Consider the following 26,871-nt stretch of genomic DNA (forward strand, 5'->3'; position numbering starts at 1 on the left):
AAATTATTTTCTTTGTAGTGAAAAGGCAGTTAGTTAGTTTATCAGAATCAAAGTCAAAGCCCGCATAATGGGCTTTGACTTTGTGACATAAAATGGAATTGTCGAAAAACGAATTTTATCTTGCTCTATTGCGTATGTTTATATAATTCAAATATAGAAAAAATATAAATATAGAGTTTTGCATCTTTCTATATCTCCCGAGAATTCTATTTTTACTAAAAATCCCTGTTCTTGGATCGGATTCTAACGAATCGAATCTTTCGACAATTTGTAATAAACTCTTTCTCAATTTGTAATAAACTCTTTCTTTATTAAATTCAAATTAGAAATTAAAATTAGAAGACAAGAACAATAGAATAATAATAATAAGAAAAGTAGGAATAAAGTAAGATAATAAAGAAAGTGGATTATCTTATCATACACCTATTTTATTTCATTTAGAAAGATGGGCAAGTCCCTTTATTTAATTCTACATTCCTTGCACTTATTAGATAAGATATATATATTAGATATATATACTCGCTTAGATATACTTAGTATTTAGATATACTTAGTATTTAGATATACTTAGTATAATATTTAGATATACTTAGTATTTCGATATACTTAGTATAATATTTAGATATACTTAGTATAATATACGAATTATAATATAATTATTATAAGATATATTTATAACTAACTTTATAACTAACAATATAACAATAACAGGTACGAATATTAAATTGAGGTACCCATTTTATGACAATTCCCTCTATTTTTGTGCCTTTAGTAGGCCTAGTATTTCCGGCAATTGCAATGGCTTCTTTATCTTTGTATGTTCAAAAAACTAAGATTTTTTAGATTCGATGGGGCCAAGGCCAAGACCAAATCTTATCTATTTTTTTTTTCACGACTTAGATGCCACGGATATCTATTTAGTAGAATATTGTATAACATCCATCCGGCTTCCCCGAACATAAATGAAAAAGCTCCTCTTATGCATACGTAAACATGATATAGGGGTAAATGAATTATAGCAAGTGGATCGGTACCGGACGAATGTATGAAATTAAAGTCTATATATCTAGTAGATCTGTATAGGGGATCATATAAAGGGGATGATTTTAGATCTAAGCAATTTGATGAATTACTTCTAAAAGTTCATATCAAAATAGCACTAGTTGATGAGAGTTACTTCGGAAACAAAAAAAGTAAAGTCAAATTTTTTTGCTTATTTTCTCAATTCCAATAAAATGCAACTGGATCTAGTATGTATGAGTTGGCGATCAGAATCTATATGGATAGAATTTATAGTGGGGTCTCGAAAAACAAGCAATTTCTGCTGGGCCTTTATTCTTTTTTTTGGTTCATTAGGGTTTTTATTAGTTGGAACTTCTAGTTATCTTGGTAGGAATTTGATATCTTTATTTCCGTCTCAGCAAATAGTTTTTTTTCCACAAGGAATCGTGATGTCTTTCTATGGGATCGCGGGTCTCTTTATTAGTTCCTATTTGTGGTGCACGATTTTTTGGAATGTAGGTAGTGGTTATGATCGATTCGATAGAAAAGAGGGAATAGTATGTATTTTTCGTTGGGGTTTTCCTGGAAAAAATCGTCGCATCTTTCTACGATTCCTTATGAAAGATATTCAGTCCATCAGAATAGAAGTTAAAGAGGGTATTTATGCTCGGCGTGTCCTTTATATGGAAATCAGAGGCCAGGGGGCCGTTCCCTTGACTCGTACTGATGAGAATTTGACTCCACGAGAAATTGAGCAAAAAGCTGCTGAATTGGCCTATTTTTTGCGTGTACCGATTGAAGTCTTTTGAAATGAATTGCAGAATAAATGCTTTCTCGGCAGGAGGAAAAAACTCAAGACAAGAAGCCTCTTTTTTCTATAGCAGAACTAAACTGAAGTTTCTTAAGAATGCCCACTCGAACCAAAGAAGACGTATACGGAAGAGTCATAACATAAAACAAAACTGTTTTTTTTTTTTTGTCCACAAAAATTGTTTTTTATGCGTCTGTAAATGTAAAACCACTCAACTTAATTCAGTAACAAAACAAGCAAGAAATCGAAATAATGGATTCATCTCATATATCAAAGTATTTCGAAATATTTCACTTTTTATTTTCAATATTTGGAGTTGATACGTTAGATACAGATAGATTATATCTTGTAAATTTTCTCTACTTTCCTTTTGTCAATCAGCCCCTCCCCTTTTATCCTTTCTTTTGTGCTCCTTAAGAACTAAACAAGTAGATTTCTTTCTTATAACATAATGATAAATGTAATGATAACTTTTCTGTCTTTTTTTGTCACTCATTTTTGATCATCATAATATTTTTCATAATTTTTTTTTTTCAATTATTCCCGGACTCTAGACTATATACAGTCTAGATAACCCGCGAAAATTTTTCGACATATTTGATTGATATCTTGATATAGACAGGGAGCTCCTTCGTCTCAAAATCTGAATAGAATAATCTTTATTATTTGAAGCGGTTCTTTCGGGCAGTTATCGAAAGAGGGCAATTGCTTCGAATTTGATCAATTGAGATATCTGGAAACAATAATATATATATATATTTCATTCGAACATTCGAATTCAAAGTGGATTCTTATTTTCTATTTCTGTACTCTTTTTAGATTCAAGGACTAAGCACTGAATCAAAAAAAAAAAAAACAGAGAATAGATTCATGGGCCCCTACCTTATAATTTATCTTATAATTTATAATATAATGAAAGTCATGCTTGATAGAAAGATTAGATCACATAAAGTCAACGAATGAGGTGGGTTCATTAACAATTCACAGATGAAAAAATGGCAAAAAAGAAAGCATTCACTCCCCTTCTATATTTTGCATCTATAGTATTTTTGCCCTGGTGGATCTCTCTCTCATTTAATAAAAGTCTGAAATCTTGGATTACTAATTGGTGGAATACTAGGCAATCCGAAACTTTTTTGAATGATATTCAAGAAAAAAGTATTCTAGAACAATTCATAGAAGTAGAGGAACTCCTCCTGTTGGACGAAATGATAAAAGAATACCCGGAAACACATCTACAAAAACTTCGTATAGGAATCCACAAAGAAACGATCCAATTGATCAAGATGCACAATGAGGATCGTATCCATACGATTTTGCACTTCTCGACAAATCTAATCTGTTTCGTTATTCTAAGTGGTTATTCTATTTTGGGTAATGAAGAACTTGTTATTCTTAACTCTTGGGTTCAAGAATTCCTATATAATTTAAGCGACACAATAAAAGCTTTTTCTATTCTTTTATTAACTGAGTTCTGTGTCGGATTCCATTCGCACCACGGTTGGGAACTAATGATTGGCTATATCTACAAAGATTTTGGATTTGCTCATAATGATCAAATTATATCTGTTCTTGCTTGTACCCTTCCAGTCATTCTAGATACAATTTTTAAATATTCGATCTTTCGTTATTTAAATCATGTATCGCCGTCACTTGTAGTTATTTATCATTCACTGACTGACTGAAAAATGATTCACGGATTCAATTAGAATCTTTCTTACTTTGTATATAAGCAAAGAATGCAAAGTCGTACTTACTTTACTCTTTCTACCCATCAGGGGAATACAATTCCTCCTCTATTTCAGTAAATTTTTTTTTTTTTCAGTAAAAGTAAATAGCAGAATCGTGGATAGGGAACTATACTAGTGACCTACCTAATTTTATTGTAGAAATTTTCGGGATCAATGATTGTACCATGCAAACTAGAAATACTTTTTCTTGGATAAAGGAGGAGATTACTCGATCCATTTCCGTATCGCTCATGATCTATATAATAACCGGGGCATCCATTTCAAATGCATATCCCATTTTTGCGCAGCAGGGGTATGAAAATCCACGAGAAGCAACTGGGCGTATTGTATGTGCCAATTGCCATTTAGCTAATAAACCCGTGGATATTGAGGTTCCACAAGCGGTACTTCCTGATACTGTATTTGAAGCGGTTGTTAGAATTCCTTATGATATGCAACTGAAACAAGTTCTTGCTAATGGTAAGAAAGGGGCTTTGAATGTGGGTGCTGTTCTTATTTTACCGGAGGGGTTTGAGTTAGCCCCACCTGATCGTATTTCGCCCGAGATGAAAGAAAAGATAGGCAATCTGTCTTTTCAGAACTACCGCCCCACTCAGAAAAATATTCTTGTGATAGGTCCTGTTCCTGGTCAAAAATATAGTGAAATCACCTTTCCTATTCTTTCCCCAGACCCTGCTAGTAATAAGGATGTTCATTTCTTAAAATATCCCATATACGTAGGCGGAAATAGGGGAAGGGGTCAGATTTATCCCGACGGGAACAAAAGTAACAATACAATTTATAATGCTACGGCAACAGGTATAGTAAGCAAAATCATACGAAAAGAAAAAGGGGGGTACGAAATAACCATAACGGATGCATTGGATGGACATCAAGTGGTTGATATTATCCCCCCAGGACCAGAACTTCTTGTTTCAGAGGGTGAATCTATCAAACTTGATCAACCATTAACAAGTAATCCTAATGTGGGTGGATTTGGTCAGGGGGATGCAGAAATAGTACTTCAAGATCCACTACGTGTCCAAGGCCTTTTGTTCTTCTTGGCATCTATTGTTTTTGCACAAATCTTTTTGGTTCTTAAAAAGAAACAATTTGAAAAGGTTCAAGTGTCCGAAATGAATTTCTAGATCCGTGGATTTATCAACATCAAATTTGTAAAAAAGAACAAATTCTTCCTGGCAATTAGGTTAGGTATGATGAAAAAAGTATGAAAAGTCTTTTGCTTGTTTATATTCTTTCTCTAGGAATTACTTTTACCGCATTCAAAATCTGTATATTGTGAAGAAGACTATTTGTCTTTACCCCTTCTTTTCTTTTTTCAATCTAAATGGGAGGGGTGTAATTATATCCCTATTGTCAGATTGAAATGTCACAGAATGGGTTTTGTTTTCTAAATTCAATTTGATTAGATACTAAACATAAGATAAGTAAGCGGAGAATAGAAAGGAAGGATAAATGAGGGGAACAAATAATTACAGGGAGTATTCTTCGTCTTCCTAGCCTTCGGCACAAGAAAAGGATGTGTAAAATTCCTTTTCTTGTGTCGAAATAATAACAATTCCGGATCCCATTCGTCAAAGATTTCTATTCTTAGTTTATATTTTTCCAGATTTTTCAGAACCCTTTATTTTTTTAGATTTACTTATAATAGATAATAGATTATAATAGATAATAGAATAAGTAATAAAGTAATCGAATAAGTAATAAGGATAATATAATAAGTATAAAATAAGTATAAGTATAAATAAGTATAATATAATATAATAAGTAATGGACAACCAAAAAAAAGAGAAGGAATCCTTTTTTTTATAAATATAAAATAGAAGCAAGGCGATGAACTTATAAAAAAATTTCAAACTTTGATGAAATACTAAAATAAATAGAGTAAGGTTAGACTAGTCTAGAAAGGGTTTGCTTGATATCTGGTCGACAGAAAAAAAAAAGAAATATTAAAATTAAATATTAAAAAAAATTAAATATTAAAATTAAATATATATTGTGATTGTGTCATCCAGGAAAAGGAAATTGAGTGATTCCTTTTTTTCTTCTAACCTTGAAAGTATCGATAGATACTATCGAAGAACAGATGCTATGAATCAATTAATCGAGTTCATTTTTCAAAAACATCATCGGAAAAAGTGATCTATTTGTTGTCATTTATATTTATACGAACAAAATATTATGATCATTAAGAATTCAACGGGACCCCTCCTCGCGAATCAGACAAAGAAAGAGGAGGCGGGCCCCGTTGAGTTCTTACACTTTCATGCCTATAACTTAGTTCATCCCATTATTACATATTACAGGGACGAACCCAATCCAGAATATGAACCATAAAAGAAAATACCTATTAAACCGATCACAGGAATACCAGTTACCGTACCTATTATCCAAAGAGGAATCCTTCCAGTAGTATCGGCCATTTATCCCGCTTCCCTCCACATTTCATCAAGTGGTCATGCTAAAGACATAAACAGTCATAGATAATTATGAGATGCAATCCTTCCGAATGGGATAAGAGAATTCCTACTATTATTTAGTATTCTACTACTCTTTTTTTCTTAATTGAAGAAATAATTGGAAAATAAAACAGCAAGTACAAAAATGAGTAATAACCCCCAGTAGAGACTGGTACGATTCAATTCAACATTTTGTTCGTTCGGGTTTGATTGTGTCATAGCTCTATAATTAATTCGGATTAGGTTTATCGTTGGATGAACTGCATTGCTGATATTGACCCCAAAAAAGAAACGGTAGGTACAGCTAGTCCGTGAACAGCCAACCATCGCACTGTAAAAATTGGATAGGTTCGATCTATGGTCATTGGGTCCTCCTAAAAAGATCTACTAAATTCATCGAGTTGTTCCAAAGAATCAAAACGGCCGGTTATTAATGGAATTCCTTGTCGGCTCTCTGTAAAATACTCGTTTGGACGAGGGCTTCCAAACACATCATAAGCTAAACCTGTGCTGACGAATAACCAACCCGCAATGAATAGGGAAGGTATAGTAATACTATGAATGATCCAGTATCGAATACTGGTAATAATATCAGCAAAAGAACGTTCTCCTGTGCTTCCAGACATGCTGAGCTCCGCATATTCTTGTAGGGGATCGATTCCGTAAAAGATGAGATCAGTAAACGGAAATTCACTGAAATTCAATCTTTGTGAGATCGTCAATATTGTACCAAAGGTATTTTTAGAGTATACCGAATCAGTATAGCTATCCTTCTTCTGACACAGCAACGCAATTTCAAACAGTATATCGACATGAAGTGCTAGATAATTTCTTTCTTCTTCTTGCTTGTCGATGTATAACCACGTATCATGCGATAGAAAATTCCTCAAATTCCTGGAATATAATATAGGGGATTCTATTATTGGTTTGGGGCTAGAAACGGAAGATCAGGTAACCCGTGAATCCAACAAGTTTATAATAATTCATGAAGGAAATTATCATATTTCCGCAAGTCAATTAGATGCGAAATCTAAAAATTTACTTTTTTTCGTAATTGCATAAGAGGTTTTGTTTTTTGTTGTAAGCCCTCCTTTTTTTATTTTAAGGAATTGCTTAGTCGTCTAGTAACAAGTAAGAGTAGTCGATAGTATTAGATATAGATAAAAAAAAGAGCAAGGAATAAAAAAAAAATTCTACTAATCAATATTTGTGAGGCGGCCTTTCTTGTATTCTTGTATTAGATCCAAAGGTTTTTTCTTGACCTAACTACAAAGATGATGAATCTATTTCTTTTTCTTTTCTACTCTTGTCCTGCCGCTCTATTTTTGTGAATACCGTTTAGAATGATTGATGAATCAAAAAATTTCAATTGAACTTATTCTTTCAATTGGTATTTTTGCTTATCCCCGTCTCTTTTAAAAATTGAAACTTAGGTAAGTGCTTTATAAACATATGTATAAAAAGAACATATTTCATTTAGCTCCTTCATGCCTACTCTAACTAGTTATTTCGGTTTTTTACTAGCGGCTTTAACTATAACCTCAGCTCTATTTATTGGTCTGAGTAAGATACGACTTATTTGAAAATTAATTGAATGAACGAACAATTAATAAAAACAAAGTTTTCTGTCCTATTCCATATATTCTATAGTTCCTTACCGTGTTAATTATCAATTATTAGTTATTGATATTCATGGGCAATAGAGATTAATATTTAGGGATAGATATTACCTTTCTTTTTCTCCTTTCAAATAAATTGAAATGATTGAAGTTTTTCTATTTGGAATCGTCTTAGGTCTAATTCCTATTACTTTGGCTGGATTATTCGTAACCGCATATTTACAATACATACGTGGTGATCAGTTGGACCTTTGATTAATTAACATCTCTTTTTTTGACTGACCCCTTTAATTTTAATTTAATTAATTTAATTCAAGGAGGTCAAATTCGAATTGCTGTTCAATTTTTTTTTTTTTTTTTTTTTTCAGTTCGGTGTAATTTTCGACTTAACAAGAGCGGAATCACGCTCTGTAGGATTTGAACCTACGACATTGGGTTTTGGAGACCCACGTTCTACCGAACTGAACTAAGAGCGCTTTCTTATCATAATAAATAAGACTGTAAAAAAGAGGATTCTTTTATTTTATAACCCCAATACATCGTGCACACCTATACTATCATATATCATATATAATATGAGAAAATGATAGATTATGTATGCTTAATTTTAATCAATCTAAAACTAAAATGGCTCCCTCCTTACTGCTCAAAGGAGAAGTAATAGGTAGGGATGACAGGATTTGAACCCGTGACATTTTGTACCCAAAACAAACGCGCTACCAAGCTGCGCTACATCCCTTTCAATTGGCCTACGATGTTATTGTAGAGAATCCCTGTCTTGTTTTCCACACCCTTATTTCATCTATTGATATACAAAAATTATCTTTCCATTTCCTCTTTTTGGTCTCATATCATATAACAACCATATAATGAATAATAAATGAATCTTTTTGGCGGGAATTCTCAGGCAGAAAGGGACCTATTTTGCTGTTTTAAGAAAAGGAAAATCTTATCTATCGAATCATTGTACATTTAAATTTTAATTTTGAATTAGGAATTCCGGGTACAAATATACAAATACAAGTGGTCTTTAACCACACATACATGTGATTATATATGTATTACCATAATGTATGTAATACGATAAAGAAGGAGGATTTTAAATGCGAGATCTAAAAACATATCTTTCCGTAGCACCGGTACTAAGTACTCTCTGGTTCGGTTCTTTAGCGGGTTTATTGATAGAGATCAATCGTTTCTTCCCGGATGCGTTAACATTCCCTTTTTTTTAATTCTAGTTATTGTCGCGGGACGGGGTGAAAAAGATTAGATCGATATACAATCAAATATCTGTGACTAATCTCTCGCCCCCCCTTGACTTTAGTTGTTTTTAGAATTATAATTATATAAGAAATGAATTCTAATTATATAAGAAATAATTCTATTTAGTTTTTTTAGAATTCTAATTATATAAGAATTATATAAAATAAATAAGGAAGGTAGAACGAAAAAAGTGGATTGAACCTCAACAAAACTTGGGTTCAAGCTCCAATTAAATTACTAGTAGAGCGAAAAGAGAAATGTGGCTGGAACAACAGTATCCTACAAGATACTTAAAGAAAATACCGTACTGTGATTCTAAATCGAGTTAGAAATCATTGTATTACTTATTTACTATTAGTATAATACATATTGATTTACTATATTGATTGCAATTGATTGCAACGAAATCTTTCAGGATTTGGTTTTGAGTTAGCAACTTTTATTTATTTATTTTCATTCCTTTCTTCTTCACTTTTGATCGGAAAATAGAAGAGTTGGGTGAATTAAAAACTCAAAGGGGGTTCATGGCCAAGAGTAAAGATGTCCGAGTAACGATTATTTTGGAATGTACCAGTTGTGTTCGAAACGTCGTTAATAAGGAATCAACGGGCATTTCCAGGTATATTACTCAAAAAAATCGACACAATACGCCTAGTCGATTGGAATTGAAGAAATTCTGTTCCTATTGTTACAAACATACAATTCACGGGGAGATAAAGAAATAAATCGAATCAAGTACTCGTATGTCAACCCTTCCCGAGAATATGAGAAAATAGGACATTAGGTATTTAGGTAACATTAGGTATTTAGTATGAGAAAATAGGACATTAGGTATTCAGGTATAATAATATATATTATATAATATATTAAGTAATATTAAGTATATAATTAGTTAGATATAATATATAACTAATATATAACAAATATTTTATTTATATATTAGTCTATATTTGTATTTCCTTGTCTATTCCACGCTTTCTTTTTAAAGTGAAGTTTTTAGTTTTAAATTATTCGATATGCACGTTAATAAATTTTTAACCTTTTTAACCTGGTATATGATTGTATCAATATTCTTTTATTTTTTTTTATTCTATTTTTTATTTAGTTCTTATTTTTTTAATAATTTTTTTCTTTATTCTCGAGTCAATTATTTATTTTTTTAGTTTACCGTCTTCGAATGATTTTTAGTTTACAGTCTTCGAATGATTAGGAGTTGGATTTTCATTGATTAGGAATTAGATTTTTAATATCACTAACTATTTTTTTTTTTATTTTCTATTCGTGCATAATGATTATTTTAATATTGTTAATTTTAATATTGTTGTTAATTTTAATATTGTTAATATTGTATTATTTATTATATTGTATGATTTATTCATTACTATATTTTTTAGTTATTACTATATTTTGTATTTATTACTATATTTCATTATTTATTTCTTATTTTATTAATTATTTATTATTTTCGTGTCGGTTCTATATATATTTATAAATTATATTTATTTATTATTTATGTATTATCACAGTTATAGATATTTATTTAAATTATATTTATATATTTAAATTATATTTATATATTAAATATATTAAAATTATTAAATATATTAAAATATTAAATTATATTTATATTTTATATATTAAATATATTAAAATATGAAATTATATTTATATATTAAATATATTAAAATATGAAATTATATTTAAATAAATATCTATAAATAATATAATAATAAAATAAACTAATAAAATAAACAAATAAATAATAAATAAATAATTAAAATAAACTAATAAAATAAACAAATAAATAAGAAATAAATAATAAATAAATAATACAATAATAAAAAAAACAAAGCAAATCGTATTTATTCTATTAATTCTATAATTTGAATTTGATCCGATCAAAATAGGATTTTAGAAAAGGATAGGATAGGATTATTTTTAGAAATAAGGAATAAAGAAATGATGGATAAATACAAGCGATCTTTTCGTAGGCGTTTGCCCCCGATCCAATCGGGGGATCGAATTGATTATAGAAACATGAGTTTAATTAGTCGATTTATTAGTGAACAAGGAAAAATCTTATCTAGGCGAGTAAATAGATTGACTTTAAAACAACAACGATTAATTACTATTGCTATAAAACAAGCTCGTATTTTATCTTCGTTACCCTTTATTAATAATGAGAAACGATTTGAAAGAAGGGAGTCGACCGCTAGAACTAGAACCAGAAATGAGAAACGATTTGAAAGAAGAGAGTCGACCGCTAGAACTACTGCTCTTAGAACCAGAAATAAATAGGCTTACCCTTCAATTGACTCAAAATTATCAAACGTAGACTGATGCTTTATTCAAAAAATCTGATAATCAAAATTGTCGTGTCGTAAGAAAAAAGAAATAAATAAAAGAATCGAATCGGGTTGGGGAAGAAAAATAAATTTTTTTTTTTTTTATTGAGCGTCTTCGCTCATCTTGTTTTCTTGTTTTGATGACCTTATCAGAATTTTTTTATCATATTAATTTCTACTCTACCTCCCTCGAGTTCATTCTCGAGGGAACCCCATTTCATTTAAAGCATTTCGGTGGATTCCTTCCGATCTCCTTATTTTATAATCTCGTTGGAAATCATATAAAGACAATTCCTATTTGAGATAGCTATTTGTGCAAGTATTTTACGATTAAGAAGCAACTGTTTCTTGTACCGATTTTTTATTAATCTACTATAATTATAGGATACCCCCATTCCTCGAATTCCTGCATTTATTCGAGTGATCCACAAACGACGAAAATATCTTTTTTTCCTATCTCTATCCCGATCAGCCGAAACCAAAGCTCTTACTCTTTGTCTCCGAGCTATATATCCCTCTTTCATTCTGGTCATTGAATAAAAGAAATTTTGATGAATAACTAATTCTTTCTTTCAGTTATTCTTTTCTAGTCTATTAATAACAAAACGGATTCTTCCAATGTATAAAATAAAAATTCCAATGGCTTTTGCTACTATAACCGTCCCGCCCACGATTTTTCCTTTTTTCTAGGCATTTCATTTCGCCTTGAAATAAGAAATTGTATTGATACTAGGTATCAAAAAAAGCATATTAACTAAAATAAAGGAGTAAATAGAAATGGATAAATAAATAGTGGGTTCCATCGTTTCTATGGTTACTTCTTAAACGGTGAGGTCCCCTCTATACACCGGAGCTCATTCCTTCATTTAACATTTAATTGGTAACTTGTACAGTTCACACTCTTCGGCTCTACTCATAAATTTTTCAGTAATAGATCTTTCACAACGAGATCTATCTTATACAGTAACGGTATGTAATTAGGAGGATTAATTGGGTAGCTGACCCTGTTAGTCCGTTCTTTGCAAGAGTCGAAGCATAATCTTTTTGCTTTTTAAATAGGATTTTCCCCGCTTAATGGATAAGCATTTGCTACCAATGGGGAATTTTTTAAAAATTCCAAGATTGGATTTGCGCCAATGGAAACCATAAATTTCATACACAATAGAAGGATATGGTAGATCTATCTTTTTTAGATAGTGAACGGAAGAACCCCATTCTATTCACTGGTACTGATCGTTGATACTGAAAAATTGTTTCCTTTTTCTCAGCCCATGATCTGAACAAGTCGCACATACACCCTAGTACATCTTCCTCGGCGCTGAGGACATCCCCGAAGAGCAGGGGCTTTCGTGACATTTCTAATTGGCTGTCTTGCATTTCTAATAAGTTGTTTAATAGTTGGCATGCTGAATCATATACAATCATATACATAATAGACTGGTTTAGATCGATCCTAACCAGATGATTATGAATTACTTCTTTTTCTCTTTAATAGATTAATAAAATATTAATCTATTAAAGAGAAAAAGAAGGAAAGGAATAAGAGGGATTAAATCAATCTAAATCAAAATTAAATGGTGTTCCATTGTCGTCAAATGGTGGTCTTCCATTGCCATTGTCGTCAAATGGTGGTCTTCCATTGCCATTGTCGTCAAATGGTGGTCTTCCATTGCCATTGTCATTAACTAGTCTCCATTTTTTATTCACTATAGGTTTGTTATTCACTATAGGTTTGTTATTCACTATAGGTTTGTTATTCACTATAGGTTTGTTATTCACTATAGGTTTTTCATTCACTATAGGTTTTTCATTCACTATAGGTTTTTCATTCACTATAGGTTTTTCATTCACTATAGGTTTTTCATTCACTATAGGTCTCGATTCTGTACGCACTATATATCCACAATTCCATGATCTTTGGCTTCTTTTGCTGACATAAAATTATCTCTTTCCATGTCTTTGTTTATAACCCATCGGGGCTGGCCCGTTCTTTGTACATAAGCCTCTATGATGTCTTCTTGCATTTTCATTACTTCGTCTGTTTCCATGACCCAGTCTTTGAAGCCATCATCCTTAAGCATACTAATAGGTTGATGGATCATTACCCTGATGATATAACATACTTCTAACTCACATAATGAGGCGAGAAGAATAGCTATAGAATTGAACAACCGTACAGGCATTTTTTGCGCATTGCATACGGCTTTACAATTGCATACGGCTTTACAATGGAATTCTCTTTTTTCTTTCATCGAAAAAAAGAGAAAATATAGAGTCTATTAGACCCAGATTAATAAATAATCCAATTACCATCCTTCTTTTTCTTTTTTTTTCGGAAAAGTTTAAAAATACTATGATGGCTCCGTTGCTTTATATATTTATTTCGTCTGTGATTCAGCAATCCCAAAGTTTCTTTTTTTTTTTGAAAAAAAAAAAAGAAAGAAAAAAAATAGTCTTTTTTTTTTTCGTACTCTTTCATAACATAAATATTGTTAATAGCCTCTGGTAGGAAAAGAAAAAAAGTTTGTGACGCCTGAGATGGGCCCACGATAGCTAAGATCAAATTGGAAATGCCCCTTCTCTCATACTACTCTTTCGATACATAATCTAATATTTTTTTTTGAAAAAAAAAAAAAGAAATAAAAAAAAAATTTCATATCGAATTCAAAGTGCCATGCTATTATTACTTACTAATTCATATTTCATATGGCGAAGGCATAGTCTTCTTTTTTCTTTCCATCAATAATAAAAAAAAAAAACTCATTGGCGCCGAGCGTGAGGGAATGCTCTGCGTTTGGTAATTTCTCCTCCGACCAAGAGAAAAGCTGCGATTGAAGCGGTCAATCCCATGGCTAGTGTATGCACATCTGGTTCCACTGCTTGCATAGTATCAAAAAGAGATAATCCAGATACTATCCCTCCGCCAGGAGAGTTTATAAAAAAAAACAGGTCTCGGCTATTACTCTCTATACTGAGATAGATCATAATACCCGCAAGTTGATTCGAGGTCTGGATATCAAGCTCTTTGCCCAAAAAAAGCAATCTTTCTCGATAAATTCGGTTGATTAGGATAAAATTGTATCCCTTAGTAGCCGTACAGGCACCTTTTGATGCATACGGTTCAACAAAAATTGCGAAAAAAAATCAATGTGTAGATTCCAGCCATCCTTTGTTTTTTCTAGTCGGACCTTTCTAACTTCTAATTTCTAATGAAGGGGCTTTTTCTTACATTTTTTAAATAAAATGAAATTTAAAATTAAATTAAAGAAAGATGAGTTTTGGCCCGTTTTCCTATAATATAGAAAAAATTCGCTAAACTTATTGCACAAACTTTTCATTGATCCATTTTTTTTTCATTGCGATTCAATCCAAATCACGATGTCATTTTCTTGTTCCTGAATGGGGTTCGTCAATTTTTTATTCAATTTTTTTAGGTTTATGCTCTACTCCGAGTAAAGATCTGCCCGATTTTTATTTGCACATATAGGACAAATGACCCAATACCACGTCTTTTTGCTATGATTTCATTTCCTTTTTTTATTTTAATTTAATTCCTTTTTCTTTCATGTTTTTCGCCAAATATTCAACGTATTTCCCATATTATTCGATTGATTAACAGTTTGAAATCGCTCTTATTTATAATTAAAAAAAAAAAGAAAAATTATGATTATGATATAGGTGGTAATCATAAATATATTACCAATTGGGTTTTTTCTAAACGGAGCCTGGATACTTCATTTTATCAGTCCAACCAAGCCAACCATAAATCATTCTAATTGAAAATATTAATCTGGATACACCCCCATGAAATGGATCTCTAATTGCACTTCATTACACTTCCCGCTACAAATTTTTGATAATTCAATCAATCTTTTTGGGGCGAAACAGGGGATATCTCGATCGGGCGAGAGAACGGGGGAATCCCATATGACCCAATATATTTGACAAGTCGCACTATATGTCAACCCAGCTTGCATCGTTATCTCCCGGAACTTGAAAAGGAACTTTTGGAATACCAACAGGCATAAAGTAAAAAGAATGTAAAATTATATTTCCTTTGATTGTGGAAGCGTAATACGTAATGTAATACGTAATAATGGTCTTATCTTAATAATATGTAATATTATAATATGTAATATTATATTTCACTTTGATTGTGGAAGCGTAATACGTAATGTAATACGTAATAATGGTCTTATCTTAATAATATGTAATAATGGTCTTAATAATATGGGCCTTTATCATATTTTATACATAGATAGACTAAGGCCATAAAATAAAGAAAGGCGGAATGAATGAAAGAGAATTCTTACGAATAGGTCCTTTGAATGATGAACAAATAGGGATGCATTCATTCATAAAAAATAGGATCAACCCCCATTGCGTATTGATACTTATCGAGTATAGAATAGATCTGCTTCTCTTTTTTCTTCTGAGCCGAATTCTTCCCTTATTACTAATGGAATAGAACAAACATTAATCCTTTCTCCGAAAGAATCCACCGAAAAGGGGAGGTATTCCAATGCAATAAAGTTACATAGTGTCTATTTTTCGTTGATTTGATAAAGGGGTATTTCCATGGGTTTGCCTTGGTATCGTGTTCATACTGTCGTATTGAATGATCCCGGTCGCTTGCTTTCTGTTCATATAATGCATACAGCTCTGGTTGCTGGTTGGGCCGGTTCAATGGCTCTATATGAATTAGCTGTTTTTGATCCCTCCGATCCCGTTCTTGATCCAATGTGGAGACAAGGTATGTTCGTTATACCCTTCATGACTCGTTTAGGAATAACCAATTCATGGGGCGGTTGGAGTATTACGGGGCGGACTATAACAAATCCGGGTATTTGGAGTTACGAAGGTGTGGCCGGAGCACATATTGTGTTTTCTGGCTTGTGCTTCTTGGCAGCTATCTGGCATTGGGTATATTGGGATCTAGAAATTTTTTGTGATGAGCGCACAGGAAAACCCTCTTTGGATTTGCCCAAGATTTTTGGAATTCATTTATTTCTCTCAGGAGTGGCTTGCTTTGGCTTTGGCGCATTTCATGTAACAGGATTGTATGGTCCTGGAATATGGGTGTCCGACCCTTATGGACTAACCGGAAAGGTACAACCTGTAAATCCAGCGTGGGGCGTGGAAGGTTTTGATCCTTTTGTTCCGGGAGGAATAGCCTCTCATCATATTGCAGCAGGGACATTGGGCATATTAGCGGGCTTATTCCATCTTAGTGTCCGTCCGCCCCAACGTTTATACAAAGGATTACGTATGGGAAATATTGAAACCGTCCTTTCCAGTAGTATAGCTGCTGTCTTTTTTGCAGCTTTTGTTGTTACTGGAACTATGTGGTATGGTTCAGCAACTACCCCCATCGAATTATTTGGTCCTACTCGTTATCAATGGGATCAAGGATACTTCCAGCAAGAAATATATCGAAGGGTTAGTGCTGGGTTAGCCGAAAATCAAAGTTTATCAGAAGCTTGGTCTAAAATTCCTGAAAAATTAGCTTTTTATGATTACATTGGCAATAATCCGGCAAAAGGAGGATTATTCAGAGCGGGTTCAATGGACAACGGGGATGGAATAGCCGTTGGGTGGTTAGGACACCCTATCTTTAGAGATAAAGAAGGGCGTGAACTTTTTGTACGTCGTATGCCTACTTTTTTTGAAACATTTCCGGTTGTTTTGGTAGACGGAGACGGAATTGTTAGAGCGGATGTTCCTTTTAGAAGGGCAGAATCGAAGTATAGTGTCGAACAAGTAGGTGTAACTGTTGAGTTCTATGGTGGCGAACTCAATGGAGTGAGTTATAGTGATCCTGCTACTGTGAAAAAATATGCTAGACGTGCTCAATTGGGTGAAATTTTTGAATTAGATCGTGCTACTTTGAAATCCGATGGTGTTTTTCGTAGCAGTCCAAGGGGTTGGTTTACTTTTGGGCATGCTTCGTTTGCTTTGCTTTTCTTCTTCGGACACATTTGGCATGGTGCTAGAACCCTGTTCAGAGATGTTTTTGCCGGTATTGATCCAGATTTGGATGCTCAAGTGGAATTTGGAGCATTCCAAAAACTTGGAGATCCAACTACAAGAAGACAAGTAGTCTGATGCAAGATTGCTTTGTTATTTTTCGCTTCTATTTTCTGTTTGTGATTTGACATAGGCTGCTGTAAAAATCTTGATTAAAATCGCTGCCTTTTCTTTGATTCTTGTTCTTTCGTTATTTTATTCGGGAGATGATTCTAAATAAATAGGTACGGAAGCTATAATTGTAAACCACGATCGAATTTATGGAAGCATTGGTTTATACATTCCTCTTAGTATCTACTCTAGGGATAATTTTTTTCGCTATCTTTTTTCGAGAACCGCCTAAAGTTCCAACTAAAAAAATGAAATGATTTTTCATTATCTCAATTGAAGTAATGAGCCTCCCAATATTATATTGGGAGGCTCATTACTTCAATTAGTCCCCGTGTTCCTCGAATGGATCCCTTAATTGTTGAGAGGGTTGCCCAAAGGCAGTATATAAGGCGTACCCAGTAAAACTTACAAGTAAACCAGATATAGAGATGGCGACTAAAGTTGCTGTTTCCATTATTATATAATTATATAAATAATATATATAAATATAAATATAAATAATATAAATATAAATATAATTTCAAGATCACAATGGATCTATGATAAGATCGTTTATTTACAGCGGAATGATATACAAAGTCAACAGATCTCACTGAATACAAAATAAGATTTATGGCTACACAAACCGTTGAGGGTAGTTCTAGATCTGGTCCAAGACGAACTGTTGTAGGGGATTTTTTGAAACCATTGAATTCGGAATATGGTAAAGTAGCTCCTGGATGGGGAACGACTCCTTTGATGGGTGTCGCAATGGCTTTATTTTCGATATTCTTATCTATTATTTTGGAGATTTATAATTCTTCCGTTTTACTGGATGGAATTTCGCTGAATTAGATTCACAAGAACCACGAAGCCTCGCTTTTCAATACAAAAAGTGAAACTTTTAGTTCTCGGATTTTTTTTAGCCCATTCTATTTTGGTAGTTCGACCGCGAAATTTTTTTTGTTTCTGTATTTCCGGAATATGAGTGTGTGACTTGTTATAATTGATCCTATTGATAGTACAGAAAATGGGTCTGTCCTCTTGATCGAGATAGTTTTATCCCGTCGGATAGCCATTCTAGTATCTGGAGCACGGAATATATGAAATGGATCACGAAGTATTCGAACTATGATTCATACTTAATATTCAAACCTCGCGGCCGGACTCAAAAAAAAAAAAAATTTTCAAAGAAAGAGGTTTTTTATTTATAAATCGAGAAATTTTTTCTTCTTTCAAACTCTCATTTAGTTTATGCTTATTTTGATCAAAGGACAAACCTTTCTTTTCTTTGTATTTTTATTTATTATATCTATTCTATTCATTGAATAAGTGATGATCCAATAATTCTTACTCAAAGAATCTTTGGACTTAGTTTGAAGGTTTTATTGAATCATCGCGGTTCTGGTATGAATCTGAAGTTTCAATTGATTCATAGGGTCTTAACAAGAGAATTCCTATTAAAAATAAAGAAAACAAGAATAAAGCCACATTCCATATAAATAACAAATCAAAGCAAAGAAAAAGAAAAGAAATAAGTAGGTAAATAGAAGATTCAAGAGGCCTGATCAACATAAAGACGAATGCGCCGACTTGATTTTTTGGCATTATAATTACAACTACAAAAAAGAGCTTTCGGATTTTTACTCTTTTGTGTCTTCAGATAAAATTGAATGAAAAGATTAAGAAGTTTCAAACTTTCTATTCCATATCCGTTTCAGCTATTATTTGGGTGTTTTTGTTTGAGCTGTACGAGATGAAATTCTCATATACGGTTCTCAGGGGGGGAGTCCTCTTGGTTTACCTATCTCAATAAAGTCTATGATTGGTTCGAAGAACGCCTCGAGATTCAGGCGATTGCAGATGATATAACTAGTAAATATGTTCCTCCTCATGTTAACATATTTTATTGTCTAGGAGGAATTACGCTTACTTGTTTTTTGGTACAAGTAGCTACAGGATTTGCTATGACTTTTTACTATCGTCCAACCGTTACTGAGGCTTTTACTTCTGTTCAATACATAATGACTGAAGCTAACTTTGGTTGGTTAATCCGATCAGTTCATCGATGGTCGGCAAGTATGATGGTCTTAATGATGATCCTGCACGTATTTCGTGTCTATCTCACTGGTGGTTTTAAAAAACCTCGCGAATTGACTTGGGTTACAGGCGTGGTTCTGGCTGTGTTGACTGCATCTTTTGGTGTAACAGGTTATTCCTTACCTTGGGACCAAATTGGTTATTGGGCAGTCAAAATCGTAACAGGCGTTCCGGAAGCTATTCCGGTAATAGGATCGCCTTTGGTAGAGTTATTGCGTGGAAGTGCTAGTGTGGGACAATCCACTTTGACCCGTTTTTATAGTTTACACACTTTTGTATTACCCCTTCTTACTGCTGTATTTATGTTAATGCATTTCCTAATGATACGTAAGCAAGGCATTTCTGGTCCTTTATAGAGAATATAGACCATAGCTATATTGTAACCAATCATTTATCTTATTACTTGCCAATCATTTATCTTATTACTTGGGGGAGGAACAATAGTATTTCATTGCTACAAATATGGATTGTTGAAAAAAAAAAAAAAATAAGACATGTATTTGGATATTTCCTTTCAACTCCACAATATTCTATTATTTATTTGATATGACATGAATAGTTGAAGGGAATTCCCCGAAGAGAAAATGGATTATGGGAGTGTGTGACTTGAACTATTGATTGGGCCATGCAGAAATATGCCTTTATCTGCTACATTGGAATTCACAACCAAATGTGTCTTTGTTCCAACCACCGTGTAAGCCCCATACAAAGGATAGGCTGGTTCGCTTGAAGAGAATCTTTTCTATGATCAGACCTGACGATGTCGTGTATGAACAGGGCTCCGTAAGATCCAGTAGAATAAGTGATTTGGCATAATGCAAATTAGATTTTATTTATTTATTTTTATTTTTTTTTTACTTTCTTATCTTAATAGTATGAAAATACATTCATTTCTTCTGCATCGACCCGATTTATTATTATTATACTATCGGAGTGAAACAAGGGATCTAAAGAAGAGCAAAGGCTAGACTATATTAGTAACAAGTAAATCCTTTGTATGTAAAAAATCTCGATATATTTTTGGGATAAAGGTGAATCGCAAGGCCTAAGACGACCCAGAAAGCACTTGATCACGATCAACTTTGTACGCCTACTTGGGTATTGAGCATTTACCTGTAAAAATGGCATTCCTTGGAATGTATAGTTGCAACTTCGTAAAATGGAATCAGGTAACTTTTTTCTTACATATGAAATCATTCATATATGTGTGGATAACATATAGATTCATTTTATATGTATCCGTTTGTATCCATTTGATTCGATTGATTTTTGCTTGAGCCGGATGATGAAAAATTATCATGTCCGGTTCCTTCGGGGGATGGATCTAGAAAAATTCACCTATCCTAATAACAAAAAAACCTGACTTGAACGATCCTGTATTAAGAGCTAAATTAGCTAAAGGTATGGGTCATAATTATTATGGGGAACCCGCATGGCCCAATGATCTTTTATATATTTTTCCAGTAGTAATTCTCGGTACTATTGCTTGTAACGTAGGCTTAGCGGTTCTAGAACCTTCAATGATTGGTGAACCCGCGGATCCATTTGCAACTCCTTTGGAAATATTACCTGAATGGTATTTCTTTCCTGTATTTCAAATACTTCGTACAGTACCTAACAAGTTATTGGGTGTTCTTTTAATGGTTTCAGTACCTGCGGGATTATTAACAGTACCTTTTTTGGAAAATGTTAATAAATTCCAAAATCCATTTCGTCGTCCAGTAGCGACAACCGTTTTTTTGATTGGTACTGCGGTGGCCCTTTGGTTGGGTATTGGAGCAACATTACCGATTGATAAATCCCTAACTTTAGGTCTTTTTTAAATTGAATCAATTTTAAAATAAAATATCATGATGTGCGTATCTAGGGAGTAGTCACTTCAAAGTCAAAGTGAATTCTCCCTAGATACATTTATTCAATTCTGGTCCCAATATATGGATTGTGCTGAAGGTTCAAAATCCATTTTCGTTTTTTTTTTTTTTTTCTAATTTTCTAAAGTAAAAAAAAAAAAAATGAAATAAATCCTAAATCCAATGGATTTAAAATTTTGGTAAATCAATTTCGCAATGCTTTTCTACTTCTTTTCTAGAATGCCCAATATTTGTTTTACATCTTCTATGCGAAAGTGTTCAATTTTCATAAGGTCTTCTTGACTGTTATTCAAAAGGTCCAATAATGTATGTATATTGGACTTTTTGAGACAATTATAGATCCTGGGAGGCAATTCTGATTGGTCAATAAAAATATATTTCAATGCTATTTCTTTTTTCTTTTTTCTTAGTTTAGCTAATCTATCATGAAAAGGAAAAAAAGGTAAAGTAACGTTGTGTTGATTGTTTTCTAAATGTAAGTTTTCTTCTTCCGCATCTAGAAAGGGAATAAATAAATCAATCAAATTCCGAGAGGCTTCATGAAGTGCTTCTTTAGGAGTTAAACTTCCATTTGTCCATATTTCTAGAAAAAGTATCTCCTGTTTTTCATTATCATTCCCATAACAATGAATACTATGATTCGCATTTCGAACAGGCATGAATACAGCATCTATAGGATAACTTCCGTCGTGAAAGTTCTTTGGCGTTTTTATACCGTATCCTCTATTTCTCTCGATTTGTAATCCAATACACAAATCAATTGGTTCGGTTAGGCTAGCTATATGCTGTGTATTATCAACGATTTCCACAGAAGGCGGTAAGATGATGTCTTGAGCAGTTACATATCCGGGACCCTTGGCACAAATAAAGGCGTTACGAGTTCCATACAAATTACTTCTCAATACAATTGCTTTTAAATTCATTAAAATTTCATGTACTGATTCTTGAATACCTACTATGGTAGAATATTCGTGTGGTATTTTCTCAGATTTTGCACGTGTAATACATGTTCCTTCTATTTCTCCAAGCAAAGCTCTTCGCATCGCAATGCCTATTGTGTCGGCTTGGCCTTTCATAAGTGGAGACAGAATAAAGCGTCCATAATAAAGACGCTTACTATCTGTTCTTGATTCAACACACTTCCACTGCAGTGTCCGAGTAGAGACTTTTACTTTCTCTCGAACCATAGTAATATTATTTTATTTGATCAGATCATTGAATCATTTATTTCTCTTGAAATCTCTTTAGTGTTTATTTCTACACACGTTTTTTTTTAGGAGGTCTACAGCCATTATGTGGCATAGGGGTTACATCCCGTACGAAACTTAATAGTATACCACTTCTACGAATAGCTCGTAATGCTCCATCTCTTCCGAGACCAGGACCTTTTATCAGAACTTCCACTCGTCGCATACCTTGGTCTACTACTGCTCGAATAGCATTTCTCGCTGCGGTTTGAGCAGCAAAAGGAGTCCCTCTTCTTGGACCCTTGAATCCACAAGTACCGGCGGAGGAAGAAGAAATTACCTGACCCCGTACATCTGTAATAGTAACAATGGTATTGTTGAAACTTGCTTGAACATGAATAACTCCTTTTGGTATTCTACGTGCACTTTTCCGTGCACTACTGCGCCCATTCCTACGTGAACCAACTTTTGGTATAGGTTTTGCCATATTTTATCATTTCATAAGGATAAGTCAGAGATATATGGATATATCCATTTCATGTCAAAACAGATCTTCTATTTTTATTTGTTCATCGCTTTCTTTAAGATTAGTTTCTTTTCTTTAACTTTAAGGAGTTCTTTTTAGAATAGAAAGATTATCCTTGTCTCTGTTTATGTCTCGGGTTGGAACAAATTACGACAATTCGTCCCCTCCTACGGATTAGTCGACATTTTTCACAAATTTTACGAACGGAAGCCCTTATTTTCATAGTTGTTATTCCTTAAATTTTTCCGAATCTACTTATTGGAAGAAAATAAGTTTCTTGAAATTTTTGAACCTTGAATTGGATCCCCCTGAAAGGAATCTTGAAGTTGAAAAAACTACCTAATCGTTCGAATCCTTGTTGCGGAGTCTATAAATTATACGCCCCCTGGTTGAATCATAAGCACTTACTTCACTTTTGTTGACTCTATCCCACGGTGGTATACGTATAAAACTCGATCGGACCCTTCCTGAAACATAACCTAGAATCAGATCTTCATTATCTAAAGGAATCTGGAGTGGACGTGATTCACTAATTAAACCTCCATGAATCCATTTTTGTTCTTTTATTCCAGGTAAAACTTCCTTGACGTATCAACTACTGTAGGGCAGGAGGAGTTCTATTAGACAACCCGTGCTTTTTTTTTTCACAAATGGAAAGTTTCGGATTCGGATACAATTCGGATGTTAGACAGATTACCATATATAACACAAAATTTCTCCGCCGATTCCTTCTAGTCGAGCCTCCCGGTCTGTCATTATACCCCGAGAAGTAGAAAGAATTACAATCCCCATCCCGCCTAAAATTCTAGGAATTTGTTGATAGTTAGAATAGATTCGTAGACCGGGTCGACTGATCCGTCGTAAATTTAAAATAGTTCTATATGGTCCTTTCCTATTCCTTCTATGCCGTAGGGTTAAAACCAAAAAATATTTGTTTCTTTCCCGATGTTTCCTTATGTTATCGATAAAACCTTCTCGTAAAAGTATTTTAACAATGTTTTCAGTGATGTTAGTAGATCCTATTCGAATCGTTCCTTTTCTATTCATGTCAGCATTTCGTATAGAAGTTATTATGTCAGCAATAGTGTCCTTACCCATGGTAAACTAAAATTATTGTTGCTCCCGAATTTTGATATAACCAACATGTTCTTTTTTTTTTTTTACTTAGTAAAGGTATATACGTGAGACACAATCTACTAATTAATCTATGTCATTTAAATACTCTAATTTAAATACTATAACTATATTGAATTGAGGTCTCGTCTTATAATACCTCAGGAGCTAATGAAACTATTTTAGTGAAATTTAACTGTCTCAATTCCCCGGCGATCGCACCAAAAATTCGAGTTCCTTTTGGATTTCCTTTTTGATCAATGACAACTGCAGCATTGTCATCATATCGTATTATCATACCGTTGTCGCGTTTGAGTTCTTTACAAGTACGTACAATTACAGCTCTGATCACTTCTGATCTTTCTAGAGGTGCCTTTGGTACTGCTTTCTTGATCACAGCAACAATAACGTCACCAATATGAGCATATCGGCGATTACTAGCTCCTATGACTCGAATACACATTAATTCTCGGGCCCCGCTGTTATCTGCTACATTCAAATGGGTCTGAGGTTGAATCATTTTTTTTAATCTCTTCTTTCAATGGAACAAAGGACGAAGAAAAAAAGAAATATTGTTTGTCAAAAAAAAAAAAAAAAGGAAACCCGCAATTGTTTTTTTTATTCCCAAGACTTCTTTCCTTTGGTTCTATATTCCTATCCTGAAATAATGAATTGAGTTTTTATAGGCATTTTGGACGCCGCTATTGAAATAGCCTTTCTTGCTATATTTTCGGCTACTCCGCTCATTTCATAAAGTATTCTGCCCGGTTTAACGACAGCTACCCAATACTCGGGAGATCCTTTCCCCGAACCCATACGTGTTTCTGTAGATCTTACCGTAACTGGTTTGTCTGGAAATATACGTACCCATATTTTTCCACCACGGCGTACATTTCGTGTCATTGCGCGGCGCCCCGCTTCTATTTGTCTAGATGTAATCCAAGCGGGTTCAAGTGCTTGAAGAGCATATCTACCGAAACAAATGCGATTACCTCGATAAGATATTCCTTTCATTCTTCCTCTATGTTGGTTACGAAATCTGGTTCTTTTTGGGTTATAGTTGATGGTTGTTTATTAATTCCATCTCTACTACAGAACTGGACATGAGAGTTTCTTCTCATCCAGCTCCTCGCGAAAAAAATGACTAAAAAATATTTTATTTTATTCTTAAGATATATAGGTAGTTACTGAATAATAGATTGAATCCTGGGATTCTTTGCTTTGAGATTTTATCTGATCTATTTGAGATTTTATCTGATCTATTATAAATTTGTATATCTTGTTTGGATATATATTGGATATATATATAAGTAATTAAACATGGATTCTATTTATAGATAATGTCTTATCTTGTTTTTGTTATAATGTTATAACGAATCTTTATTTTGTTTTGTCTTTTTTTATCATATTCATCTCGGATCGACAAAAATTTAACAATCAAATAAAATGAAAATAAAATTTTTAAAATGAAAATAAAAAAAAAAAATGAAAATAAAATTTTTAAAATGAAAATAAAATTTTCGCGGGCGAATATTTACTCTTTCAATATCTATTTCAGTTGTCGGGTTAACTCATGACCTCTCAGAATCAGAACAGAATAAAAAGAAATGAAGTGGTCTCTGGTTTGTTCCGCCATCCTACCCGATAAATCATTAGGATTCGTTTTCAATAGAATCCTCTGCATTCACGGGTTCCGTCGTCCCCATCGCTTCTCGATTAATGCTTAGGTCTGAATTCTCCAATGGAGCCTTAATTTAATATTTAATAAAAATTTAATATTTAATAAAAATAAAAATTTAATATTTAATAAATAATATTTAATAAAAAAATTTGTTAATTTGTTCTTTAGTCAACCTTCTCAGTCTTTATTGACTTAAGGCTCTTGATTTTTTCTTCGATGAACAGATATTCATCTAATTATTGATGAATCTCTATTGATGCTCTATTACATTGCTCTTTATGAGATGCTTCGTAGACCTTACATATTGGAATCATATATCATTTCATTTCTATTTCTTTTTCTCTCTTTCTCTCATCCTTCTATTTATCCACATACTTTTTTATTTTGCTTCACAATTTAGATATATTCATAATCAGATTGGTTTTTTTTTACTTAACTTAATGCAAAAAAAAAGATTTCAGTTGCTATAATGATATGACCAATATATCATATCTTGACTGATTCTTTGGATCCAGATAATCCGAAGCGATGAGTTGGTTATTAGTGCTATAGTTATTAACTTATACTGTGGTTCGCCCATTTTTTTTTTTGAATCCTAAGCCTAAAAACCCAACGAGTCGCACACTAAGCATAGCAATTATATCAAATGATCAATCAAATTTTTATTTAACCTTATAGAATATAGAATTTAGAACTGCTCATTTTTTTATTGAACATAAAAAAATGAAAGAATTTGTCATTTTTTGTTCTATCGCAGAATAGAACGTAAAGACAAGTAGAGTCTTATTCTTATTATTCTTCATCTATAAATATCTATAAATATCCAAATTTTGATTCCTAATACCCCATAGATAGTTCGAACTCTATAGGAGCAATACTCAATTTTCGCTCCAATCGTTTGTAGAGGAACCCTACCTTCCCGGATCCATTCGACACGCGCAATTTCTTTTCCGTCGATACGCCCTGCAATTTGTATTTGAATTCCTTTTGTATCTGCTTGCTCAGTTAATTCAATAGCCTTTTTCA

At 33.0% G+C, this 26,871-nt stretch overlaps 30 protein-coding genes and 2 non-coding genes across 33 annotated transcripts in view. All coding sequences in view use genetic code 11, as the record gives it.

Moving 5' to 3' along the window:
- The first annotated feature begins 741 nt into the window (after positions 1–741).
- psaI (photosystem I reaction center subunit VIII) lies at positions 742–843 on the top strand. Its single transcript has one exon. The coding sequence runs from the start codon at positions 742–744 to the stop codon at positions 841–843; it is 102 nt and encodes a 33-aa protein (YP_009457871.1).
- A 413-nt stretch (positions 844–1,256) lies between these two features.
- ycf4 (photosystem I assembly protein ycf4) lies at positions 1,257–1,811 on the top strand. The gene has a single exon. It carries the CDS (start codon positions 1,257–1,259, stop codon positions 1,809–1,811), a length of 555 nt encoding a protein of 184 aa, YP_009457872.1.
- A 997-nt stretch (positions 1,812–2,808) lies between these two features.
- Positions 2,809–3,498, top strand: cemA (chloroplast envelope membrane protein). The gene has a single exon. It carries the CDS (start codon positions 2,809–2,811, stop codon positions 3,496–3,498), a length of 690 nt encoding a protein of 229 aa, YP_009457873.1.
- A 230-nt stretch (positions 3,499–3,728) lies between these two features.
- On the top strand, positions 3,729–4,691 carry petA (cytochrome f). Its single transcript has one exon. It carries the CDS (start codon positions 3,729–3,731, stop codon positions 4,689–4,691), a length of 963 nt encoding a protein of 320 aa, YP_009457874.1.
- Positions 4,692–5,864: 1,173 nt separating this feature from the next.
- On the bottom strand, positions 5,865–5,987 carry psbJ (photosystem II protein J). Its single transcript has one exon. It carries the CDS (start codon positions 5,985–5,987, stop codon positions 5,865–5,867), a length of 123 nt encoding a protein of 40 aa, YP_009457875.1.
- Positions 5,988–6,125: 138 nt separating this feature from the next.
- Positions 6,126–6,242, bottom strand: psbL (photosystem II protein L). Its single transcript has one exon. The coding sequence runs from the start codon at positions 6,240–6,242 to the stop codon at positions 6,126–6,128; it is 117 nt and encodes a 38-aa protein (YP_009457876.1).
- A 26-nt stretch (positions 6,243–6,268) lies between these two features.
- On the bottom strand, positions 6,269–6,388 carry psbF (photosystem II protein VI). Its single transcript has one exon. The coding sequence runs from the start codon at positions 6,386–6,388 to the stop codon at positions 6,269–6,271; it is 120 nt and encodes a 39-aa protein (YP_009457877.1).
- A 9-nt stretch (positions 6,389–6,397) lies between these two features.
- psbE (photosystem II protein V) lies at positions 6,398–6,649 on the bottom strand. The gene has a single exon. It carries the CDS (start codon positions 6,647–6,649, stop codon positions 6,398–6,400), a length of 252 nt encoding a protein of 83 aa, YP_009457878.1.
- Positions 6,650–7,510: 861 nt separating this feature from the next.
- Positions 7,511–7,606, top strand: petL (cytochrome b6/f complex subunit VI). Its single transcript has one exon. The coding sequence runs from the start codon at positions 7,511–7,513 to the stop codon at positions 7,604–7,606; it is 96 nt and encodes a 31-aa protein (YP_009457879.1).
- Positions 7,607–7,783: 177 nt separating this feature from the next.
- On the top strand, positions 7,784–7,897 carry petG (cytochrome b6/f complex subunit V). Its single transcript has one exon. It carries the CDS (start codon positions 7,784–7,786, stop codon positions 7,895–7,897), a length of 114 nt encoding a protein of 37 aa, YP_009457880.1.
- Positions 7,898–8,044: 147 nt separating this feature from the next.
- Positions 8,045–8,118, bottom strand: trnW-CCA. The gene has a single exon. It is a non-coding gene; the product is annotated as a tRNA-Trp (tRNA).
- Positions 8,119–8,307: 189 nt separating this feature from the next.
- On the bottom strand, positions 8,308–8,381 carry trnP-UGG. Its single transcript has one exon. It is a non-coding gene; the product is annotated as a tRNA-Pro (tRNA).
- A 364-nt stretch (positions 8,382–8,745) lies between these two features.
- On the top strand, positions 8,746–8,874 carry psaJ (photosystem I subunit IX). Its single transcript has one exon. The coding sequence runs from the start codon at positions 8,746–8,748 to the stop codon at positions 8,872–8,874; it is 129 nt and encodes a 42-aa protein (YP_009457881.1).
- Positions 8,875–9,429: 555 nt separating this feature from the next.
- Positions 9,430–9,630, top strand: rpl33 (ribosomal protein L33). Its single transcript has one exon. The coding sequence runs from the start codon at positions 9,430–9,432 to the stop codon at positions 9,628–9,630; it is 201 nt and encodes a 66-aa protein (YP_009457882.1).
- A 1,237-nt stretch (positions 9,631–10,867) lies between these two features.
- rps18 (ribosomal protein S18) lies at positions 10,868–11,203 on the top strand. The gene has a single exon. It carries the CDS (start codon positions 10,868–10,870, stop codon positions 11,201–11,203), a length of 336 nt encoding a protein of 111 aa, YP_009457883.1.
- Positions 11,204–11,504: 301 nt separating this feature from the next.
- rpl20 (ribosomal protein L20) lies at positions 11,505–11,783 on the bottom strand. Its single transcript has one exon. It carries the CDS (start codon positions 11,781–11,783, stop codon positions 11,505–11,507), a length of 279 nt encoding a protein of 92 aa, YP_009457884.1.
- A 758-nt stretch (positions 11,784–12,541) lies between these two features.
- On the bottom strand, positions 12,542–12,655 carry rps12 (ribosomal protein S12; one part of a trans-spliced gene, as the record gives it; the record has 2 gene entries for this part). Coding sequences YP_009457885.1 and YP_009457840.1 both cover positions 12,542–12,655 — 114 coding nt within the window.
- Positions 12,656–13,142: 487 nt separating this feature from the next.
- Positions 13,143–15,276, bottom strand: clpP (clp protease proteolytic subunit). Its single transcript has 3 exons — positions 15,206–15,276; positions 14,020–14,314; positions 13,143–13,358 (listed from the first exon to the last, which is right to left on the bottom strand). Exons 1-3 carry the CDS (start codon positions 15,274–15,276, stop codon positions 13,143–13,145), a joined length of 582 nt encoding a protein of 193 aa, YP_009457886.1.
- A 552-nt stretch (positions 15,277–15,828) lies between these two features.
- psbB (photosystem II 47 kDa protein) lies at positions 15,829–17,355 on the top strand. Its single transcript has one exon. The coding sequence runs from the start codon at positions 15,829–15,831 to the stop codon at positions 17,353–17,355; it is 1,527 nt and encodes a 508-aa protein (YP_009457887.1).
- A 182-nt stretch (positions 17,356–17,537) lies between these two features.
- Positions 17,538–17,645, top strand: psbT (photosystem II protein T). Its single transcript has one exon. It carries the CDS (start codon positions 17,538–17,540, stop codon positions 17,643–17,645), a length of 108 nt encoding a protein of 35 aa, YP_009457888.1.
- Positions 17,646–17,710: 65 nt separating this feature from the next.
- Positions 17,711–17,842, bottom strand: psbN (photosystem II protein N). Its single transcript has one exon. The coding sequence runs from the start codon at positions 17,840–17,842 to the stop codon at positions 17,711–17,713; it is 132 nt and encodes a 43-aa protein (YP_009457889.1).
- Positions 17,843–18,000: 158 nt separating this feature from the next.
- psbH (photosystem II protein H) lies at positions 18,001–18,222 on the top strand. The gene has a single exon. The coding sequence runs from the start codon at positions 18,001–18,003 to the stop codon at positions 18,220–18,222; it is 222 nt and encodes a 73-aa protein (YP_009457890.1).
- A 129-nt stretch (positions 18,223–18,351) lies between these two features.
- Positions 18,352–19,823, top strand: petB (cytochrome b6). Its single transcript has 2 exons — positions 18,352–18,357; positions 19,182–19,823. The coding sequence occupies exons 1-2, from the start codon at positions 18,352–18,354 to the stop codon at positions 19,821–19,823; spliced, it is 648 nt and encodes a 215-aa protein (YP_009457891.1).
- Positions 19,824–20,058: 235 nt separating this feature from the next.
- petD (cytochrome b6/f complex subunit IV) lies at positions 20,059–21,290 on the top strand. The gene is made up of 2 exons: positions 20,059–20,066; positions 20,816–21,290. Exons 1-2 carry the CDS (start codon positions 20,059–20,061, stop codon positions 21,288–21,290), a joined length of 483 nt encoding a protein of 160 aa, YP_009457892.1.
- A 251-nt stretch (positions 21,291–21,541) lies between these two features.
- Positions 21,542–22,525, bottom strand: rpoA (RNA polymerase alpha subunit). Its single transcript has one exon. The coding sequence runs from the start codon at positions 22,523–22,525 to the stop codon at positions 21,542–21,544; it is 984 nt and encodes a 327-aa protein (YP_009457893.1).
- A 70-nt stretch (positions 22,526–22,595) lies between these two features.
- On the bottom strand, positions 22,596–23,012 carry rps11 (ribosomal protein S11). The gene has a single exon. The coding sequence runs from the start codon at positions 23,010–23,012 to the stop codon at positions 22,596–22,598; it is 417 nt and encodes a 138-aa protein (YP_009457894.1).
- A 148-nt stretch (positions 23,013–23,160) lies between these two features.
- Positions 23,161–23,274, bottom strand: rpl36 (ribosomal protein L36). Its single transcript has one exon. It carries the CDS (start codon positions 23,272–23,274, stop codon positions 23,161–23,163), a length of 114 nt encoding a protein of 37 aa, YP_009457895.1.
- A 116-nt stretch (positions 23,275–23,390) lies between these two features.
- infA (translational initiation factor 1) lies at positions 23,391–23,600 on the bottom strand. The gene has a single exon. The coding sequence runs from the start codon at positions 23,598–23,600 to the stop codon at positions 23,391–23,393; it is 210 nt and encodes a 69-aa protein (YP_009457896.1).
- A 144-nt stretch (positions 23,601–23,744) lies between these two features.
- On the bottom strand, positions 23,745–24,149 carry rps8 (ribosomal protein S8). The gene has a single exon. It carries the CDS (start codon positions 24,147–24,149, stop codon positions 23,745–23,747), a length of 405 nt encoding a protein of 134 aa, YP_009457897.1.
- Positions 24,150–24,315: 166 nt separating this feature from the next.
- rpl14 (ribosomal protein L14) lies at positions 24,316–24,684 on the bottom strand. Its single transcript has one exon. It carries the CDS (start codon positions 24,682–24,684, stop codon positions 24,316–24,318), a length of 369 nt encoding a protein of 122 aa, YP_009457898.1.
- A 134-nt stretch (positions 24,685–24,818) lies between these two features.
- On the bottom strand, positions 24,819–26,477 carry rpl16 (ribosomal protein L16). The gene is made up of 2 exons: positions 26,469–26,477; positions 24,819–25,217 (listed from the first exon to the last, which is right to left on the bottom strand). Exons 1-2 carry the CDS (start codon positions 26,475–26,477, stop codon positions 24,819–24,821), a joined length of 408 nt encoding a protein of 135 aa, YP_009457899.1.
- Positions 26,478–26,644: 167 nt separating this feature from the next.
- rps3 (ribosomal protein S3) overlaps positions 26,645–26,871 on the bottom strand; it is a 660-nt gene continuing 433 nt past the window's right edge. The window contains exon 1 of the mRNA in view: positions 26,645–26,871. This exon is cut by the window's right edge and continues 433 nt beyond it. Within this exon, the coding sequence (YP_009457900.1) occupies positions 26,645–26,871 (227 nt within the window).

This window comes from Durio zibethinus, chloroplast (genome assembly GCF_047325235.1).
Source record: "Durio zibethinus chloroplast, complete genome".
NCBI lineage: Eukaryota > Viridiplantae > Streptophyta > Magnoliopsida > Malvales > Malvaceae > Durio > Durio zibethinus.